The sequence below is a fragment of the Equus caballus genome, chromosome 8 (assembly GCF_041296265.1).
Source record: "Equus caballus isolate H_3958 breed thoroughbred chromosome 8, TB-T2T, whole genome shotgun sequence".
Lineage (NCBI taxonomy): Eukaryota > Metazoa > Chordata > Mammalia > Perissodactyla > Equidae > Equus > Equus caballus.
The window spans coordinates 84,119,404-84,140,191 of NC_091691.1; the positions used below are offsets into that span (position 1 = coordinate 84,119,404).

At 47.2% G+C, this 20,788-nt stretch overlaps 1 protein-coding gene across 3 annotated transcripts in view; it reads right to left on the minus strand.

The window, feature by feature from the left end:
* Positions 1 to 517: 517 nt before the first annotated feature.
* Positions 518 to 20,788, minus strand: part of ALPK2 (alpha kinase 2) — a 117,546-nt gene continuing 97,275 nt past the window's right edge. Inside the window, exons 11-14 of one of the 3 annotated variants that reach the window (XM_014727820.3) lie at positions 19,755 to 19,972; positions 19,433 to 19,475; positions 14,570 to 14,618; positions 518 to 1,285 (exon numbers count right to left, since the gene is read on the minus strand). In XM_014727820.3, coding sequence (XP_014583306.2) covers positions 14,597 to 14,618; positions 19,433 to 19,475; positions 19,755 to 19,972 — 283 coding nt within the window. In that variant the 3' untranslated portion in view covers positions 518 to 1,285; positions 14,570 to 14,596. The remainder of the gene's footprint in view (positions 1,286 to 14,569; positions 14,619 to 19,432; positions 19,476 to 19,754; positions 19,973 to 20,788) is intronic. The other 2 variants (XM_001489132.6, XM_023647881.2) reach the window with 2 other exon arrangements.

The following is a 20,788-nucleotide window of genomic DNA, read 5'->3' on the forward strand; positions in this document are numbered from 1 at the left end:
ACGGCTCTGAAAAATAGCCTATTAATCAGACAATAACAACAAGAAACTGGTGGGGCGTGAAACATTCTTTCACAGTTTGGGTGCTGCGTAAAACAGTCCCTGAGCTGTCCTTACCTCGTTTCCTCTTGCCTGATGTGAACGCCTGCTGCCATTCTGCTCTACAGCTGGGCGGGACCCAAGCTGGTGGAGAAGGAGGTTCTGAGCCTAAGGAGACTCCCGTGGAATGCGTGGGAGGGGCCGGGACCCCTGTGAGCTGCTGTGCCCCAGCCAGGACATGCGTGCATCTTCCTGTGTAACCCAGCATGAGTCAACCCTGGTTTAGGGAGCCTGGGTTTAAAGCGCAAAGCTCTAAAAAAGTTGATGAAACCGAAATAGTGATATAAGAATGGGGGAAAACGCAGACGCAAATATTTTGTGCTCCAGTAAACTTATTAGAAAATTAGTAACCCTGGGGGAATGTGAAATAGGGCACAAATTCTAAAGAACAAGTGCCTGTGCTAATATATGCATCTTACACTTTTTGTTTAAATATGAATTTAATTACACAGAACATTATAACTGGATGTGTAAATAAGGATGGGCAATAGCCTTACGTTTCGGAAGCCACCTCCAGCCACAATAGCATATTCGACACTAGTGCGACAACTTGACCCGATGAAGGAATTCATGTTTTCTGTTTCTATGGCAATTGGATGTGTCTAGAGATCCTGAGGCTGCGGACAGACACTGCTCAGCACCAAGTCCTTGGCAACACAACCACGCGCAAATACACCAGCAGACACATAAGGCGAGGTCAGTAAAAACGCTAAAGGTGTACAGCAACACGGACTGTCTTAGAGACCGACAGTGGATTCAGTCTCTCCGCAAGTCTGGTCACAAGTCCCGCTCTGCAATCACTTCAGAGAAGACAGCAGGTGACTGGTTTAGAAGCGGCTTGGAGCACAGACAGCTGGGCACAGGACCGTCACACCTCTCTCTGCAGGCCACGTCGTCTCTCCTGGCGGTTTGCAGAGTTCCAGCCACAAGACTGCGTGCTGCTAGCCGGCGGCCGTCAGTTCACACGGGGCGTTAGGTTTTCCTTTGAGCTGGGGTCCCGGGTGCTGTCTTCTTCCCTGTGGTGGAGTTGGGCTGCATTTTGCTTTTCCCGACGCTTGGCTTCTTCTGTCTCTGGTTGTTGTTTTGAAGCGACTTCAGCCCCAGCATTTTACAATACTTGTTGCATTGGTGCAGTGCCTTAAACTGATCGATGAAAGTCATGGAGCAGTTACCTTTAAATCCTTTGTACCTGTGCGTTTGGGTAGAAGGAAACACAATTTTTTTTTTTAAAGATTTTATTTTTTTTTCCTTTTTCTCCCCAAAGCCCCCCCCAGTACATAGCATTATATTCTTCATTGTGGGTCCTTCTAGTTGTGGTATGTGGGACGCTGCCTCAGCGTGGTTTGATGAGCAGTGCCATGTCCGCGCCCAGGATTCGAACAACGAAACACTGGGCCGCCTGCAGCGGAGCGCGAGAGCTTAACCACTCGGCCACGGGGCCAGCCCGAAACACAATTTTTTTAAACAGGACATGTCACCAGTTTTTAAAAAATTTTTTTATGCTTTATTCATTTATTTACTTTTGGGTGAGGAAGTTTGGCCCTGAGCTAAGATCTGTTGCCAATCTTCCTCTTTTTTTGTTTTTCTCCCCAAAGCCCCAGTACATAGTTGTATATTCTAGTTGTAGGTCATTCTAATTCTGCTATGTGGGAAGCCACCACAGCATGGCTTGATAAGCAGTGTGTAGGGGCTGGCCCCATGGCCGAGTGGTTAAGTTCGCACTTTCCGCTGCAAGTGGCCCAGTGTTTCGTTGGTTCGAATCCTGGATGCGGACATGGCACTGCTCATCAAGCCACGCTGAGGCAGCATCCCACATGCCACAGCTAGAAGGACCCACAACAAAGAATATACAACTACGCACTGGGGGGTTTTGGGGAGAAAAAGAAAAACAAAAAAGCCAAAAAAGCAGTGCGTAGGTCTGCACCTAGGATCTGAACTGGCGAAACCCAGGCTGCCAAAGTGGAGCGTGTGAGCTTAATCACTCAGCCACAGGGCCAGCCCCTACTTCACCAGTTTTAAAAGGGGAAACTCACGGTGCATGGAAAATATATTTACTACACTTTGGGCAAGGATGGCCAAATGGTTGACACAACTATTGATAGAAAAAACAAACCCTGTGGAATTAAGGCAAAGACCCATGGGCTTGCACAGTGAAGATCAAAGGCCTGTGATTATATGAGTGTTCTAGGTGCTTCCAGCTCCCATACACCAGCAGGTTATTGCCCCTTTCCTTTTAGTCATAGTGACTAGTGCTGGACCATCTTGATAAAAATTAGAAGATGTCTTGGTCATCCAACAGCCACCCTGTCCCACCCAGAGATTCTGGGAAAGAATTCTAGAACTTTGGGGCAGGAAGAAATTAGTTTAGATCCTTCAATTTACAGTTAAAGGAATTTAGGCTGAGTGGTTGTGGGACCAGCCCAGGATAACAAAGAGAGTTGGTGCCAGAACAAGATTAGGACACAGCCCTCTGAGTCTTCTTCCTACAGGAGAGCTCTCGCCTGTGACACTCGTCTTCTCCCCAAGAGGAGGGATCTGGGCCTTTGTCTCTGGTAGGCTCTAGGAGGGCCCAGGCTGACCAGCCTGGGAGAAGCTCTGGGCTGTTCCTTTTAGTTGGGACATTTCATGTTCAAACTGTAAACAACTGTGTTTTCACATCCCAAACACGGTAGGTTAGTGGCCTTGAACAGACAAGTCTCCCCACCCACCTGCAGATGAACAAGATCCACCAAGAAAGCTGGTCAAAGGGTTGCTGAGAGGACGGAAGGAGAAAATCCATACAAACCACCTAGGTCAGTGCACGACATGCAGTGCATGACATTCAATAACGTTGGCCATGTTATTATTGCAATTATCAATACTATAACTGGTGCAACTGACAGAGGCTTCCTGTGGAAGGGATATTGAAGCTGAGATTGAAGGATACGGGATTTTCCAGGTAAAAGGAAGGGGCAGGGGGTGCACCTTGCGTACAGGACTGTCAACATAATATGCAGGGCCCAGTGCAAAACAGAAACAAGGGCTCCTGTCCAAAAATCATTAAGACTTTCAAGACAACAACAGCAAAACATGCATTGAATAAGCCCAGGGCCCTTCTGAGCAGGCGGCTCTGTGGGGTGCATGCCCATAAAACTGGCCCCACTGCATATGAGAGAGTTCTGGCCATGTCTGATGAACAGGGCCAAATAGAAATTGGCAAAAAGAAGTGTGCGATGCTGGCATGATGCTGAATCTATAGCTAATAGGATTCAAGAAATTGGCCTTCCTTCATTTGCTAGTAGACACCATTCGGGTCAACAAACTTGGAATGAATGGGTTGGGACTTTGCAGTCTTCCCTGTGAAATCCAAGCTGGGATTTAAGCTGTTCAAGAAGGGCGTGAAAGGTTTCTTTCATCTCTGGAGCCAAAGCATCCGCAAGCAGCTTGTTTGTTACGAATCCAGCTGCTCCCTCCTCCTTCCTGTGAGGGATCGGCTCTGCCCCCTGGAGCCCACAGTCCATTTTCTTGTGAAAAATGACTCTGTTGCTAAAAGCCAACCTCCTTTGTTGAAGAAAAGTCAGCCTAAGACAGGAGTTGAATCTAGCAGGGTAGAAAAATTCTGCTGCCAACCACGTCATCTTTACATCTCTATCTTCTCCCATAGGAGACCAAGAGAAAGGCTGAAATGTCAGCGTCTCCTGGATGCCCAAGCACTCCCTAGCAGGATGCAAGGCCGCCTGGGCCCGTGTTTGTCAGACATGGTGGAAAACCTAATCCCGTCCTTCTACTGGAGGGAGGCCTCGCTTGTCTCACTCAGACTCCTGAGTGTCTCAGACAAAGTCGGAAGGTCACGGGCAGGGGCAGCCTCTCTGGTTAAGCACATGGGAAACAAGCCACGGTCGTCTGTCTCAGGCTGCCTTGAGGCTTTTACACATTCGAATGACATTTAGTCTCTGCAGAGGAAAAACTCTAATTCACACTGCGACCTCCCAGAAATATTTGCTTGTCAGTTCTTAAGTATGTAATGCTGGGTAACAAGTGAGCCCTGATGTGATGGTTCCCGCCCTCTAGAAGGGAAAAGGCTGAGTTTGGACAAACGAGCAGGACTTCTGGGCAGCCAGCAGGGGGAGCCGTCTGGAGTAGCTCCTGGGAGGTTCCCAGGAATCTGGCTCCCTCTTTTCCTCCACGTCCTTCTTTCTTTAGGGTCCTCACAGAAAGCCAGAGTCTCGCAGCAGAGACAGGAGCTGGGTGTCACTAGAGAAGGCCGTGCCTGGGCATGGTGAGACCTAGAGTGAAGGGAGCTTTGCACAATCCGGGAGCCCCTTTCTCAGACCCCAGCCCCCTTCAGCTCGGCTCAAGGGCTTCTGGGGAGCCCTTCCTGACCCTCTCCACACCACGAGAAGAAACCTCGCCAATCTCTTCCCTGTGTCTTTGTGGGGACCAGAGCCGCTTGGTGGAATTTGGGGTGTGCCTGCATGTCTTCTCTGCACGGACTTCCATCTCTCCCGGGATGCTATTCTATGCCTAGAACACTGGCCAGGAGAGGCTTTTCGATAAAGGATGAGGGAACAAATGAATGGACACCATAGCTAGCTCATCTTGGCCCAGGCAGTCTCCGTATCACACTTCTGAACTTCTCTTCCTCTCTCTGTCTAATTTTGGACCCTCAACTTGGCCTCTCAGGGAATATGGAGCTTCCCTCCCCTGGCTATCTCAGGTGTAGACTTGTTTTGTTACCTAGTATCTACAGAATTAAAAATCTTTCTCCTTTCTCAATCTGGCTTCTGTCTCAGCCAGGGATGCTGGGCATCTATTTGATCTCTTGTTCTCTCAAATTCACAGCCATTGCTGTTGCCTAGAAGGAAAATAGGGCAACATCCTCAATTAATCCAGAATTTTTCAAGGGCCATGAGTTCGCTCATACCAAGCTCTCATATACTGGGTTGAATAGTGTCCCCCCAAAAGTCATGTCCTTCCCAGAACCTCAGACTGTGGACTTATTTGTAAATAGTGTCATTGCAGATGTAATTAGTTAAGATGAGGTTATATTGGGTTACAGTGGACCCTTAATCCAATATGGCCTGTGTCTTTGTAAGAAGAGGAGAAGATACATACACATGGGGAGAAGGTGTGAGGACGGAGGCAGAGGTTGGGGTGCCGCATCTACAAGCCCAGGAGCGCCGGCTACCTCCGGAAGCGAGGAGAGGGGCATGGAATACATTCTCCCTCAGTGCCTCCAGAAGGAACCGACCCTACCGACACCTTGATTTTGGACTTCTAGTTTCCAGAACTGCGAAAGAGTAAATTTCTGTTGTTTTTAAGCCACCTCATTTGTGGTAATCTGTTCTGGCAGCCCTGGGAACTTAACAGAATAGAATAAAGAAGCCTGCACTTGAGAAGTTTTTCATGCATTTCCGTCTTTAGAAACCTTAGCTCTGTGGAATTTTACTAACTGGATCTTTTTATCCTTAACCTCAAATTAGTATAATTTTCTAGCCCATTGCTTCATGTTAATCTATCCATCCTCTCTCACTGTCTCCAGAAGTGGAACACCACATTTATTCCACTGAACATCATCCAATGGAGTATTTTCTTCAATATCTTCCCCTCGGACGGGAGCATATCAATTATCCAGGGATCTTGTTAAAATGCTGGTTTGGATTCAGAAGGTGAGGGGTATGGTCTGAGGTTCTGCATGACCAACAAGCTTTGAGCCGATGCTGATGCCACTGGTCCAGGGGTCCCTCTTGGAGTAGCAAGCAGACAGAGTACAGCGTGAATGATCCCAAATCATCCCTATTTGACTTTGGAAACATCTTCATACTTAAACTGGAACACAGGTGTATCTTCCACTTTTGAAATTTGTGTCATGCAACATCATAAAATCACTCTGTAACATGCCACTTTGGGAGGAGCTAGGAAGCTCTCTATTTCCATAATCCTGCCCTCACTCAACAAAGATTTATCCAATACTAACTATGTGTTGGAAACTATGCTAGGCTGGTTTCTTGCTTAAAAACTATTCCTCTTTCTTCTCTTCTTGATGATGGACGTTACGGTCTTTCAGATTCTTACAAAAATCACCAATTGACAGCATAGCCAGCTTCTCTCTCAGCTTATCACAGCTTCTCTGTGCAATTTCTTGCTTCCAAACACACCTGGAGAGGGGAGGGAGTGCAGCGAAGCTGCAGAGACTTCCACCTCTGGCTGTGCTGAAGAAACCAAGGTTCTTGACTAGCTTCATAAAGGGCTCTCTTAGAGAAAACTAGGTGAGACAAGAAAAACCTATAGAGAATTTCCACACTTGGGTAATCCTTTTAGAAACAAGCCAGAAGCTATTTATAATAGAAGTTTTAGTTTGCTATTCTTTCTGAAGAAAATTTTAATGTATAGGGAATGGTTACAAGGACACAGAATTCAGGTTGAGGATGAGGGTGAGGAATTGAAATAAACCCCTAGATTGGGGGGGGGGAGCGGTGAGTGTGTAAGTACGTGTGTGTTTGTGTGTAAAATAAATCCAGGGCTGGATTTATGAACAGGTAAAACAGACTGTCACCTATGTGTAAAAGAAGAGGCTCTGGGGAGCCTCCCACTATGGAACCATCCAGTAATACCTGCATTTCCATCAATACCCTCCATTTCTTCATGTCTGTTCATTCATTTCTTCATTCATTGGGCACCAGCTGTATGGCAGACATTATAAAGGGACTAAAAAAGATTACTAGAGTACGTGGCTCTTTTCCAGAAGCTGGCCATCTTGTAGGGAGGACAGGCACATCAACATGTAATTACATCATGCTGTGATAAAGAGCGATGGGAAACCAGGGGATGTAATTTTTCTAAATGCCTGGTGGGTTCTAAGGAGGTTTCACAGAGGAGAGACAGCTCCGGGTTTATCTGGCAGAGGGAACAGCATGGGCAAAGGTTCAGAGGATGTTCTGAGCAAGAGCAGGCATTCTGAGGAGAGACGAAGCTAGAGGACAATTGTGCAAGGCTTCGTAAGCCATGCTATGTAATTTTTCCTGTGGGTCAGTGTTTCCCAAAATATGTTCAAAGGAGCAAAACTCCCACAAGGTGCTGTGAAAAAAAAAATAATTCTGTGGTCTAAGTACTGTGAGAAATACTATATAATCTTTTTCCTTGCCCCGGTGGGCATCTGAAATACATGTCAGCTCTGTAAAGACCCTCTGACGTCTCACACTAAAGAAACCTCCTACACTTAGTCAATCTATGTTTCTCCAAATTATCTGACAATGGAAATCTTGCTTTCACATAATCACTTTAAAAAATGCTTCTGTAAAAGCCACTGAGCTCTTTGGGGTGGGGATGTTGTAACGTAACTGAATCTATGTTTTCTAGAGAAGTTGTGTTCTGAGGTTGTCTCCAAGCTGACCTCCTCCTTTTGGACAGGTGACTTTAGCACCCCACCCCCACAAACATGGGAACCCCTGACCAGCCACCACCACCCCTCACCCAGCCTATTGTGGTAGCCTCCTGGTGGTCGTCCTTGCTCCCGCCTTGTCCTGGCAGTCTCCCACGGCCATCCTGAGTGTGAGTCAGGTCATAGTCACACAGCCGCTCAAATGGCTCCATCTCCCTTAGAACCAAATCCAGCTCCTCTTGGCTTACGGCCCCCGGCTCTCCCTGCCCACTCTCTGCCTTTATCGCCAGCCTCTCCCTTGGGTGTAAGCAACAGCCCCGGCTGCCTCCATGGAAACCAGCCCTGGCACTTTCTTCCCTGACATCCGCCCAGGCTGGAAAAAAGCAGAATGCTAGAGGTATAAAGAGAGGAGGGCAGAGCACACCCACAACTCTGATTCTCTGGTCCTGCTGGCAAGGGCGTTTTAGAAGCCCTGCACGCTTGCAAGGCTCCTGCTCTTGTTGCTTCTGAAGGCACCTCAAAACCAGGAGGGTCTCTGTTATGTGAGCTCTGAGAAGAGAAGGGAGGGCCCTGGAGAGATGAAGGAGAGCCAGTCATCTACGAGTCCACGCTCCAGGCCATGAGCGCAGTCCCTTGGATGTGCAGGAAGCACACGGTCCTTTCCCTAACATCTGAAGCTGAAGCTGGGGACAGAGAGAGCCAAGGAAGGAATACTGGGGACAAGACCCCCATAAAATAGGCACTCCGAGATTCATCCATTGTCCTAGAGCCCCAGAGCTCTGATTCCAAAGGCCCACTCTCATTTTACCTGCAGAGTAAAAAGGCCCTAAAGGGCCACAGGGCCAGGCAGTTAAGGCGAGAGCAGAGCATCAGCGTTCTCCCTAGATTTTACCACTCAGAAGAGCATCTGGTCTGATGTCAGGGGCGGGGTGAGGGTGGGGAGAGGCCACCCTCTCCATTCCAGCGTGTTCAGGATTGGACAGCACTGACTCTGGGGCCTTCCTCATGTGACAGGCCCTGAAATCCTCAGAGAGGTGCTTCCACCCTTTTGGAGCATCACTCCACAGTTATCCCTCATTCTTTGCCTCTCCACAGGCTCCTTCTCTTTGGCTTCAAACAGGCACTCTAGCTCACACACACACACACTCCCCCCCCCCCCCCCCCACACACACATATACACTCACCCCTTCCGTTTTCTGGCTACCTTCTAGACATTTTCTCGTCTTCTATTGATAAATTTGTTGAGTTGACGGCATCCTAGCAGAACATTCCGTCTTCCATCCCTGTATCCTGGTCCCCTCACTGCATTTTGCTTAGACCTTCCTGAAGGCACTGATATCTTTTTTCTGGAAAATTCTGGTCTTCACTCAGTCCTCTCCTCTCAGGCTCTCTGTGACTCCTGACTCTCTTGGCCATGACTTCTTTCTCTTCTTTCATCTCCCTTCTGCCGTCTACCAGGTTTTCCTGCAGGGGGTGATCTCGAGTCCATCAACCTTTCCAGATGTTCTTTCTTTTCAGACTTATCTCTGGAGCTGGATGACCAATGACTAGGAGCCTGGCTGTGAGTCCCTCAGGTCCTGGGGATAGAATGGGCAGGGGGATAACTAGCAAGTAGCGTTGGGGAAGGGGAGGAGCTCCATGGCTCCCAACTCTAGTCACTTCAACAGAACTGTCATTTGCAAGACTTTTAGGCAGAGGCCAGGAGACTGCCATGCTATTCCAGGGGGTGTGTCCTGGCTGAGTCCTGGACCCAGGAGACTCTGAACACACACCAAGAGCATTGCTAATAGTGTGAGCCTTGCCAAAATTGTGACGATGGTGAGTGTTCCCTTCACGGCCTCTAGACCTCCTTGACGGCAAAGACTGGCCAAATAAATCAGCCACTGGCCAACCAGCTGAACTACATAATGGCTCGATCAGATTAAAATGGGATGTGGGCTGCCATCCAGGGTAGGTGACAATGGTGGCAGTGTGGGAAAGTAGATAATTTGGGATCTAAAAGTGCTTTTCTCAGTCCCTTAGGTCTGTGAGACTGGTCCTTCAAAGCCTGGTGTCGGTGAGTCAGCTAGACTGTCTGGATTCTACAGTGGCCCGGGCCCTGCTGTGAGAAGCACTTCAAGGACATCAGGAAATTCTGCTCCAAAGTCTCTTTGTTTCCTCCCCTCCCGGCAGGCTCATGCATTGCATTAAATAGCCTGCCTAGAGTCACCACACACATACACATATCACCCCACACACACACCACACACACACACATACACATGCCACCCCCCTACACATACCACACACACTCACACACATATATACCACCCCACACACACACCACAGACACACATAGACATACCACCTCCCCACACCACACCCTTCCCCACACACATACCACACACATTCACACCATACACACATATCACAAACACCCCCCCACACCCTCCCCACACACATACCACACACATTCACACCACACACACACATACACACACAAGCCTATTCTAGGGGTGTGTTTCTTGAATATTAGATCCCATTTCTTTCCATCCACAAGTTCATTTCTGCCCTTCCTCTCCAAGTACGGTGGGCTCGTGGCTGGCTTCAGCATCCCGGGTGGCTTTAGCCCCTGCACCTGCTCATGGGCACACAGGGGCTCCAAACTGGGCTGCTCTTGGCGCTGAGGGCAGAGCCTTTTTTCTGGAAGACCCGAAGGCAGGTCTTTATTTTGATCTTTCCTCTTGTTTATGGCTTGCAGGACTGAGCTGGGCACAGGGAAGCCAGGAGAGCCTGCTTTCTTGAGGCAATGGTCCTCCCCAAGCATCTGCCCTGGTATTTGGGTCTTTATCACCTCACATTTGTCCCTTTGCAGGGAATAAGCCCTTGGTGATTCTGTCCAGGGTCTCCTGAATTTGGTTTCCATGTCAGGGCCGCCTAACGCACGCCATGCATGCTTACGCCTCATCTTTCTTTAGAAAGGCGATGCTAGCTGGTGGCCATCTTTTGTGGCTATTTATATCATTCCTATTTTGATTCAATGTTTACTGACTGGGAAGAAATCTGCTCAGGTACTTTTCTTTGTTCTACTTCAATCCAGCAACATGAAATGGGCTTTTCTGGGAGAAAATAAAGGGCAAAAGTATTGGCTTTAGTGCCCTCTGGTGGCTAAATTGCAATCTGCTGTCTCCTCAGAAACTCAACTGCCGGCTTGGAAGGGGTGGGTGTTTGCAGGACCCACTATGACTCGCTCCCCTGCACGTGTTGGTTTCCACTGGTTTTGGTTTGGTTTGGTAAAACTTCCAAATCTCCAGCGATAAAATCAGGCATTTTTCCTTCTCCCGTTCAGAGAACTCTAAAAGGCTGAGCAATTTCAAATCAGAAACCTGTGCAAGAGTCCAGTTTGTATCAGAAAAGAGAATAAGACAGGTTGCATTCACTGGAGTGCCAGCAGCCAAATATACGGTGCAGATTGAGACATAGAGAATATTTCCTTTAAATGACCCAATGGTTCCCCTTTCACAAAAGATCCTGACCACTGCTGGCCAAAGAACAGGGGGCCCTACACATGGGAGATTTTTTTCTTTCTGTTTTAAACAATACAGAGTATTGTTATTATTAATTGTTATTAATTGTTATTAAAGTAAGTCAGATTTGCCTCCTCTTTGTTTCTCCCCTCCACTCCTTACATTCTTTCTCATGCCTTTGAAAGACCATGGGTAAGGCTGCCTACACGGAGCACAGCTTCTCCGGGCTGCATCCACTCCCCAGGCTTCAGAAGGCACAGCTCTCCTTTCCCAGCAGGGGTGAACAGGGGGTGCTTGTTAAGAATAAAGAGAATGCGCTTAATGATGCTTAGCCATCGATCTTCTCTCCCCCTCTCCCAAAGCCCTCTGCCATCTGCATCGCTCCCCAACCTTTTCCTCCTCTCCTTGTGATTGCTTGGCACCTGGACTTTTCTCTGCCTGTCTGCAAGCTGCCTTTGAATTGGAACCCTTTCCAAGTCTCTCCCACTGTTTGAGCTCCATTTTGCAGTTTCAGCTTTCCCTGGAGAGTTTCTTCAATCGCCTCTTGCCTCCAAATGTTGAGGACCTGCCCCTTGTCCTCGGGCACCTTATGTGGCGCAGCGCAGGCCTGAGAGCTGGGGTCCCCTCCCCCCACCTCTGCTCCTCACTTGGGACGTGAGAAGGGTGGACAAGGCTGCTGGTTTTCCCTCCAGAGCAGAGGGGTTCCAGCTGCCTCCAAAGAGATCTCCTAACCAGCCCTGACACTCTGATCAGAGGTCCCCCTTTCATCAATTTTTTAAACTGGGCTTCTAAGAAATGTTTTGTTTTCTTTTTGAAAAAAAAAAAATTGTGGCTTAAAAGGAAAAGCTTAAAGAAAAGTTCAAAGAAAAAAAATCCAAGGAACAGTGGACAAAGTGACCTGATATGCCTTCCAAAGCTCTCACACACCGGAATTCCCCTCTCTCCCACTCCGTCCTCCCCCACCCTCCTCGGAGGAAGGCAGCAAGTGAGCAACACTTTATAGACAACATTTCGCACTGGTCTCCAGCCATCAGCTCTTCTAATGGGTCTTGGGCAGCTGTCCCAGGCCAGATAAGCCACATTAAAGCTGAGAACAAAACCAAGGGATTGGATTTCTTTTTAGATTAGGAGAAAAATGTGGTCTGGGTTCCTGGAAGCTGTTAAGATGCTTTTAAACGATGTCTTAAATAAGGACACTCTTAAGCTTGTCTTAGCTTTTGAAACTTCTTGGGCAGGTTTCTGTTTTGTTTTGATAGAAAGTTGTTCTAAAGAACTGTGTGAAATTTGCCTACTCTGGTGTCAGGCTGAGGCATGAGGGAGAAAGGAAACCAATTTTTGTCAAGCGCATGGTCAGCTTCAGGAACTGGATGTAGATGAACTCAGGGAATCCTCAAGATGACCCCTGTGTCCCCATTCTGTAGATCAGTGGCTTCGAGAACTTAAAATCATGGGCCCACATAGCTGGTAAGACAAAAACCCAGCCTTCGAACCAGGTCTGGCTGATGCCTGAATTTGCAATGTCCCACAGAGAACGTGGAGTCTGTAAAGAAAAGCTTTACTTGGGAAATTCCTTTGGGATTCAGAGAAATTCCTTCAAAAATAGGGGCACGATGTAATTTATCTTCTAAATGAGGAAACATGCCCAGGACAAATGTCGAACTAGGTGGGATAACAGGACAGCAGGCATGAAATGGTACTGTTCTGGGCAAACCAGGATGCAGGGTCACCCTCTTCATCACATGGGCCAGCCCAATTCCTATGACAACAAGAAGCGAGGATACACCAGGAGAATCAGAAATGGCAGGACCAAGATTTGAACCCAAATCTCTCTAAAACCCCCTTTCTCCCCGCTACATCGTATGCCCTCCTGACATGCTCTCTTCACACGCCCAAGGCCGTGACCGAATTCCCTGACTCATACAACATTTAGGGGTCCGGTCAGCACAAAATTTTATTATCCTGAGCGTTTTTGAGAAGGAGAATATCCAAATTTCATCTTAGTTCTAAAACCAAATCAGAAACTTCATGCAGTCGTCGAGAACTTTGCGAATCAGACTTATAAACTGGAGGTTAAAAGAAAGAGTGGTCCCCTTTCTACTTTTTTCAACTCCCTCTACTTTTCTCCATCCTTCATTAAGGTTGAAAATTAGTACGCTTGTTAAAGCATTGCTGATGCTGATGGTCTCAAATAAGCAGAAAGCCCATGTAAATAAGCTGTTCCCAGCCATAGGACAGGAAGCTGTACTAATCATGCCATTCTTTTGCTGTATTTCTGATGCTTTGACGTCTGGGGCCTTGCTGACCCCGGAGGGACTGCCCCTCCCTGAGACAGCCAATTCCTAGAGGTGGGAAATGCCTGGCCTTCTAGAATACCTTTAATAGGTGAACTAACCAATCCAGAACCTACTCCCACCACCGCCTCTACTGGGGTCTCACACCCCGGGCCACTATCCACTGCCCCAATCACCCCAGGGCAGGTACCAGACAACTAGGGACAATCCATACACTCTGGAGCCTGCTGAAAAGGTTTAAACTAGGCAATTTTGAGCTCGCTTACCGTGCCTCATGCATTGCTTCCCACAGAAACCACAAGAAAGGCTCTTGACCACATTTTCCCCTCACTCCTTCTGCCTCCTGACTGACCAGGTGCTCCCCACTGTTCTGGAGTGCCTCCTCCTCTTGGCAACTGTGCATAACAAACCATCTTTTCAATGGCAGTCGTCTCCTGATCTCTTGGCCTTACCATATCTGAACAATAACAAAACCTCCATTTTAAAACATAAGCCATCCCTCTTAAAAGGCACTGATCCACTATTTCCTCTTCACTATAAATGGTTTCAGTACCTGGGAACAGCAGCAGTGGGCAAATGCAATGGTGGTCCCAACCCAGAATTTTATTTTCATGAAGACCTACAAATAGCCTGCTTTCTCCCCAGTGGTGGTCAAGCAAAGCAGTGAGAAGGGACAGTGCGTTAAAGAGATACCCCGGTAAACGTTATAGTGCCATCTGGACATACCCTACACGGAGCAAAGCAACATCCCATGCTAAATTAGGAAAACAAAACCATTGACAACGACCAGAGTAACTAATCGCAAATCTTCCATAGCCATTTGCTCCTGGAATCATCACCATGGAAGTCTGGGAGTAGCCTAAAGTACTTTTTTTGGGAAAAAATACATTAAAAATATGCAAATTGAATTCACTGCACTGGATTGCAAAAGATATATACAGTACATATTTAAAGAAGCTTGTAAGAGTGAAGATATTAAATGTAGAAAAATGGAACATTCATAGTTACAAGAAATCCCAATAATGCTGGCATTTCTCCCCCCATGACACTCCCGCTAGTAATTAATCTTGAAATGTGTTTGCAGAGTTCTTGTTTGTTTCAAAGTTGGGAAATAAATGTGCTTCCCTGCGAGAACAAAGTCCGTAAATATTTTATGTAAGTGAGAGAAGTGAATTGAATTCATCCCAGGAACATTTGTCATGCCCAGTTAGGACAAGAAATCTGCTTTGCCAGCATCAGCCTAACGGCATCTGCCTGGAAGATATTTGGAGCCCAGAGTTGAATGATAAAATGCACGTGATTTGTTTCCTACTCACCCTTTAGCCAGTGTTGCTATGCCAACGTCAGTTAACTTCATCCCTACACCTATAGGAAGAGAGAACAAAGGCAGAATTTACACGGAGCCCCTCAGAAAGGACTGACAATCTATTCAGGGGAGGGGTAGTGACAGCCACATCCTCATTTCCCTTCCTGCATAAACACACAAGTTCCTCCTTGTTTTCATCAGCAGAGGCCTCTTTCTGTGGAGCCCGACAGGCTTTCAGACTTGCATCCAGCTCTTTGGGATGATAATGGGGAGGGGGGGCCTCTGACATAGCCGTCCAGGGAAGTTGTGGCTCATGGGTGTGCCGCCCCAGACAATGCAAGCCCTTTGCGGCTCCAGAAATGATGTCCTCTGCTTGCCTGACCGCCCCCTCTGGTGCTGCTCCATGAATGGCTCTGAGACCTGTCCCTCGTCCCATGAACTCTCTGCCCAGAAATGCTCTGATTTGGGCTTAGGTCTGCTTCTCATTCTTCATTCATAGTGGAAACTCTTACAGTGGGAGGTGGAATGGGCATGGGTTGGGGTACCCAAGGTCATCCATGAGAAAGTTTGAGATGGCATTTGCTCAGTTCAAAGCCAAACTCCAGATATGTGATTTCCCATTTCCATACAGTCAGTTTTCTGATCCAGGACTGAAGATTTTCTGGGTTGGCTTTAGACCTAGGGAAACACTCCTGAGTTGCTGACTATTAACCATTGGCTTGGACACGTTTACATGTGTCACCCGTGGTCTAACCCTTCGATGCTTTTCCTAACCTCTATCCATTAAACCATTGGGGGCGGGGGACTTCCAAACCAAAACAGCAAAATAGCTCCTGAGCTTCCCACTCTGGTTCGGCGAAGTGCCACAGGCATTCCTGATAGAATCCCAGGCACACAGGAGTCATTTTGCTTCTGTCTCCCCAGCAGGAGCAATTAGGAGAGTGGCTAAGGAATCAGGATGCAAAGAGAACGGAAAATCCTCCTGTCTTGCACGGTCGGGAAGGGCAAGCTTGCCATCACCTTCTGCAGTAGAGAAGAGCCATCCTCTGTCACCCTGCCCGCCTCCCCGTCTCACTCTTAACCTCTGCCAGGTCTGGAAGAAGGCAAACTTCTCTGACGCCCAGAGTGTGAACGGCCTCTGGCCTTTCTGGAATTCTCCTTGCCACACCAGGGACCAGCTCTGCCCCTGTCTCTCTCGGCTGTTGGCTATGGGCACTTGCTCCAATTCAGTGGCCGTCTACTCAGTCTCACCCATGAAATCTAGTGACAGGCCTTTGATGGCCGGGCACAGGGTCCATGGGGCTACCCCACTCACGTGTCTGGACCTGCCAGATTCCAGGCCCGGGTCTTGCCTCCTCTCTTGCCCCTGACTCTAGTCCTATCTGAGCCAGGCTGTGATTGCTGTATTCCCCTCAGCCAGCAGGTGACCTGCTCAGTGATGGGCCTGGCAGCAAAGAAACCAGTCTGAGCATCCCCCGCAAAACCAACCCTGAGAGTCAGACTTGATGGCAACCTAGTCCCATGGGTCTCCACTCCTATGAGCACTGTTTTCTGAGGCTCAGAAAAGGGAAGCTAAAGGGTTAATGTTCTGATTCAGCAGTGTCTGCCTGGAACACGGCAAAAAAACAGGCCATGTTGCTATTCAGACTGGCTATTCAGACAGAAGCAACGAGCCCTGGTTTTCAGCAGTGCACCTGTGAGCTAAATTAGACACGGCCCTTTGGGTGAGCCACTGAGCATTGTAAAAGCCTTTCACAGTTGGCAACTAATTCATCTCATTCTTTCAAAGCTGCTAACAACTAGAACATACGTAGAAATGCTTCACATAGCTTTTATTACAGGGACCGTGCTCAAAAAAACCCCCAAACACCAAATTGCAAAAGCTCCCTTTGGACATCTTGTTTTGTGGAAAGCTGTATTTAAAAATCACAGCTCTAAGCTGCACAGAAGTCCAATTTTTAAAAGTCATTTGGCGAAACGTCCTTGAACTTGGGGAATTGCTTTTCCTTGCTTCTCACAATACCAGCTGTCACTTACAGTTTAGAAAAACAGAACATAATTTTTAAGAGGAAATTTCTCTCTCGGTTTAATAATTTCCCAGGTTATTAAGGGTCTCTGCAGGACAATAATTTAAATTCTAATGTGCAGCTATTAAGCCGAATTGGGAACAATCATCAGCTACAGGTCTTATCTGATGGAAGGAAGGAAGCAGGTAGCTTTAGGAGTTCATTCTCCAGAATTTGGGTTCTTGGGTCTTTGGGGTGACACTTCTTAGAAACCCTAGTGGTTTCACCAGGGTGAGGATCTTAGGGCCAATCACAGGCGCAGCTTTTACTTCTCAAAGCTGCAGGACCCACATCAATCCTGTCAACAAGCAAATGCAACCAGGGAGGGGATGACTTTTTAGAGCTTGAGAAGGTGATGGTTGAGTTTGGATTTGTTCATCTTTTCTAATCCTAATTCCAGTGTCTCAGGAAAATTATAAAACGTGGAGATTGTTTAGAGAATGGATGTGTTGTCTTGTGCCACAAGGACGATGACAATAAAAAGGTTTTTCCCAGCAGCAGCAGAGAGTAAATACACACGGCTATGGAACACCGCGCCGACACATTAAACTGCACACATCACTGACAGAGAGATGTGATATTCCACTACGGCTGTTAAGTAGTGCCTGGAAGAGAACCCAGCTGTGTGGGAAGCTCCAGGGTGCTGCTTTTCAGGAGAAGAATTATAGTTAATGCAAAATTAACTCGGAAGGAGAAAAGATGGGGGAGCAGCAACAATTGTACAGCCGGGGTCTAATTAGAATAGAAAGCTGTCTGTTAAGACCATATTGTGTGTGTGGCAGCAAAGCCTCTTTGAAAAGTGAGCAGATATGGCCGCCTTCAATCTGCAGATCGGCCCTGTCTGCAAACTGTAACGTTGCACTTCCCAGCTGGCCCTCGAGGAGTCCCTCATGGGAACATTTAACATCAAGAGACACTTGGAAATCTCTTGCCAATTTGTAAATTTGTGGTTTAGTGGAAAGAACATGGGGTTTGGAGTCAGAAATCATGGGTTGGAGTCTTGGATCTCTCTGCTCATTAGCTGAGTGACAGCAGGCAATTAAATCACCACCTCTGGGCCTCTGTTTTCCCATCTGTAAAAAGGGGATCATAATATCTTCTCTGGAGGATTATTATGAAGATTAAATAAAATAATAGGAAAAATGACTGCATACAAAAACTGGCGAAATCTAAGTAAGGTCTTTGTCTACTTAATTACATCGTGCCAATGTGAATCTCCTGGTTTTGATAACATGCTGTAGTTATGTAAGATGCTATCATTATGTGAAGCTGGGCAGAGGGTACACAGGGACCTCTGTACATTTTTGTAACTTCTTGTGTCTATGGTTATTTCAAAACAGAAATTAAAAAACTAGGGAACACATGTTACGTGTCAATGCTGTGCTAAAAGTTTTATGATCTCATTTAATCCTCATAACAACTCCATATGGAAAGTATGAGGCACAGAGAGGGAAGTAACTTGCCCAAGGCTAACAGCCAGGAAGTGGAGGAGCAGGGACTAGAACCCAGAGGCAGTCTTGTTCTTCACCGCCACGCTACAGATAGAGCTTGAGATTCTCGTAGATGACAGCATCTGACATTTAGCAGGCAAATAATTACAGTTCAGATTTTTCTTAACAACATTATTATTTGGAAAGGAAAAGAAATAGAAAACCCCTGTGGCAGAAGCTGTGGATGCCCCACCCATTTCCCTCACCCTAACCACTTCCGTGCAAGTGGCTCCACCTCCAGGTGCCACCACCAGCATTTCTTTGCCTTTCTCTGAGCACAGGAGCCTGCTTTGCTCCGCTTGGCTTGCCCGTGTGGCAGGCGGCAAGTGCAGGGAGTTAACGCCCCCACCAGGAGCAGCCTGCCACTGGAACCTAAAGGGAATGGGGGTATAAACACCCCTGCTCCCACACTCCTTGGGTGCAACAATTCTGAGAAGAGTGTTCCGCACAGGCTCCCAGAGTTCCTGCAGCAGACGTGAGCTTCAGCTGCCCACAGTGGTAACTGGCTGTATTGTGCTTATTGGCTGTTCTCCCCTCTCCTGTCACACGTCCCCACTCTTTTACCAACGTTTCCTGGGATCTCTTCCAAAATATTTGTACTTGAACATTTGTGAACAGTAAAGGATTAACCTTGCCCAAATAAAGGTTCAACACTTGCCCAACTCCTGGGAGGCAACCTCTAAGCCATTGGAATGTCCTGCCTGATGAGAGTGTCTTTGTCTGCCTAGCACCTTGGGCCGTGCGGTATCAGCTTGATCTCTGCAGAGGCTAAAGACTAAGGTCAACCTTATGGGCAGTCGGTCACGCCTATGTGATGGACCCCCCAGTAAAAACTCTGAACACCAGGGCTCGGGCGAGCTTCCCTGCTTGACAGCACTCCATGCATATTGCCACACTTCATTGCTGGGAAAAGCAGGTACTGTCCACATGACTCCACCAGGAGAGGACAACTGGGAGCTCCCACCTCGTCTCTCCTGACTCTGTCCGTGTGCCTCTTACCTTTGCTGATTTGAGCCTGTATCCTTTCACTGTAATAAACCATAACCATGAGTGTAAAGGCTTCTCTGAGTTCTGCGGGGCCTTACAGAAAGTTAATGAACCTGATGGTAGTCTTGGGGAATCCCCAAATCACAATTTGTCTCAGGGCTTTCTCTATGGGAAACCTAATTATGACATCCCCACTTCATATGACAAATGTTTCCTAACAATTTATATATAAATTGAAAATGCTGTAAATTTACCAGGGGAGATAAAAACTAAAGCAACTGTGAAAGACTCTTTTACTTATTAAAAATGAATTATTATGTCTTAGTTTACCTTTTGGTATATCCAGATTTTCTCATATATTTCTGAATTTTGCCTGTTGAGGATATAACAATAAAGCCGATCTTTAGTTACCTGTTGTAATGGGAAGGCGTTATTGGCATTAATGATTAAAATGTTCTTTATTCCTCCATTTGGCTGGTCATTTAGGGCTCCTCTGTCACACCTTGTTTCTGATGAGACATTAGTAACACTTCCTACTGACAAAAGTGCTTAAAGTGACTCAGCAGACCCCTCCTTCTCCTCCCCTCCCCATGCCCAGGAATATTCCAGGCCCACAGCATCCTTGGAGCCCGGGTCAAGCTGCTCTCCTCACCCTGCATGTCCGTGACTAGGAGGCCGCCACTTGTTTTCTGGTATACCCAGTGCTGGAAGGTACAACACTTCTGACCAGCCTCCGATTCTCTTCTCAAGAAGTTTATTTCCTTCCCATCCCTGATGGAATACTTCACAAATTCTCCAATCAGCTCCTCCTCTACTGTTGCATAAGGGATGTTGTTCTCAGGTCGATGGATAAGAAAAATGGGAATGATCCTGGAAGGGACGAGAACATGCGCACACATCATGTTGCCTGATGGGAATAAACACTTTGGGGGCATTCTACCCTCACTGGAGTAGCAGGGAGCTGCGGAATAAATCCCTGGGTTCTGTTAGATTTAGGTTAAAAAACTCCCAATGATTATTCCATGAGTAAAAGGCTGTGTTTCTGTTTGTCATTTGTTCCTAGAGTTGATCAGAAACTCCTCTTTGGGATGGGGTTTAATTGCTCTGTAGAAATGAATGTCTTCATTATAGTCATGTCTCAATGACCCACTGGTCACTATAACCACTATAACTGGTCACTGGTGACTGTAACCCACCTATCCATCCATCACAGATCCATCTTTCCAGCCATCCCTCCATCTTTCTTTCTTTCCTTCCATTCAGTCTACAAATATTCATTCAGTGGTTTCTATGTATCAGACACTCTTCCAGACGCAGTTCCAGAAAACAACAGTAAAGAAAACAGAGGCTCTGCTCACAAGGATCTTACATTGAACGGAGGAGACAGACAATAATCAAGTAAATGTACAGCACTATGTGCTATGTGAAAAAATAAAGCAGTGGAGAGGAGATGAGTAGGCACCGTGTGTGTGTGTGTGTGTGTGTGTGTCTTTCTGGTGTAGAATCCTCTGATTCAATGAACGTGGGATCTGGCACAGATGCCCTTTTGAGGACCCTTATCCCTATCCCTCCTTACCCTCACTTGCGCAAGACCTTTCCAAGTCCCTGGACCAATCTTTATATTCATAATTTTGTGTTCTTTTCCTTAGAAAGTGCCCCAAATTGTGTACAAGTCAAGCCACACAA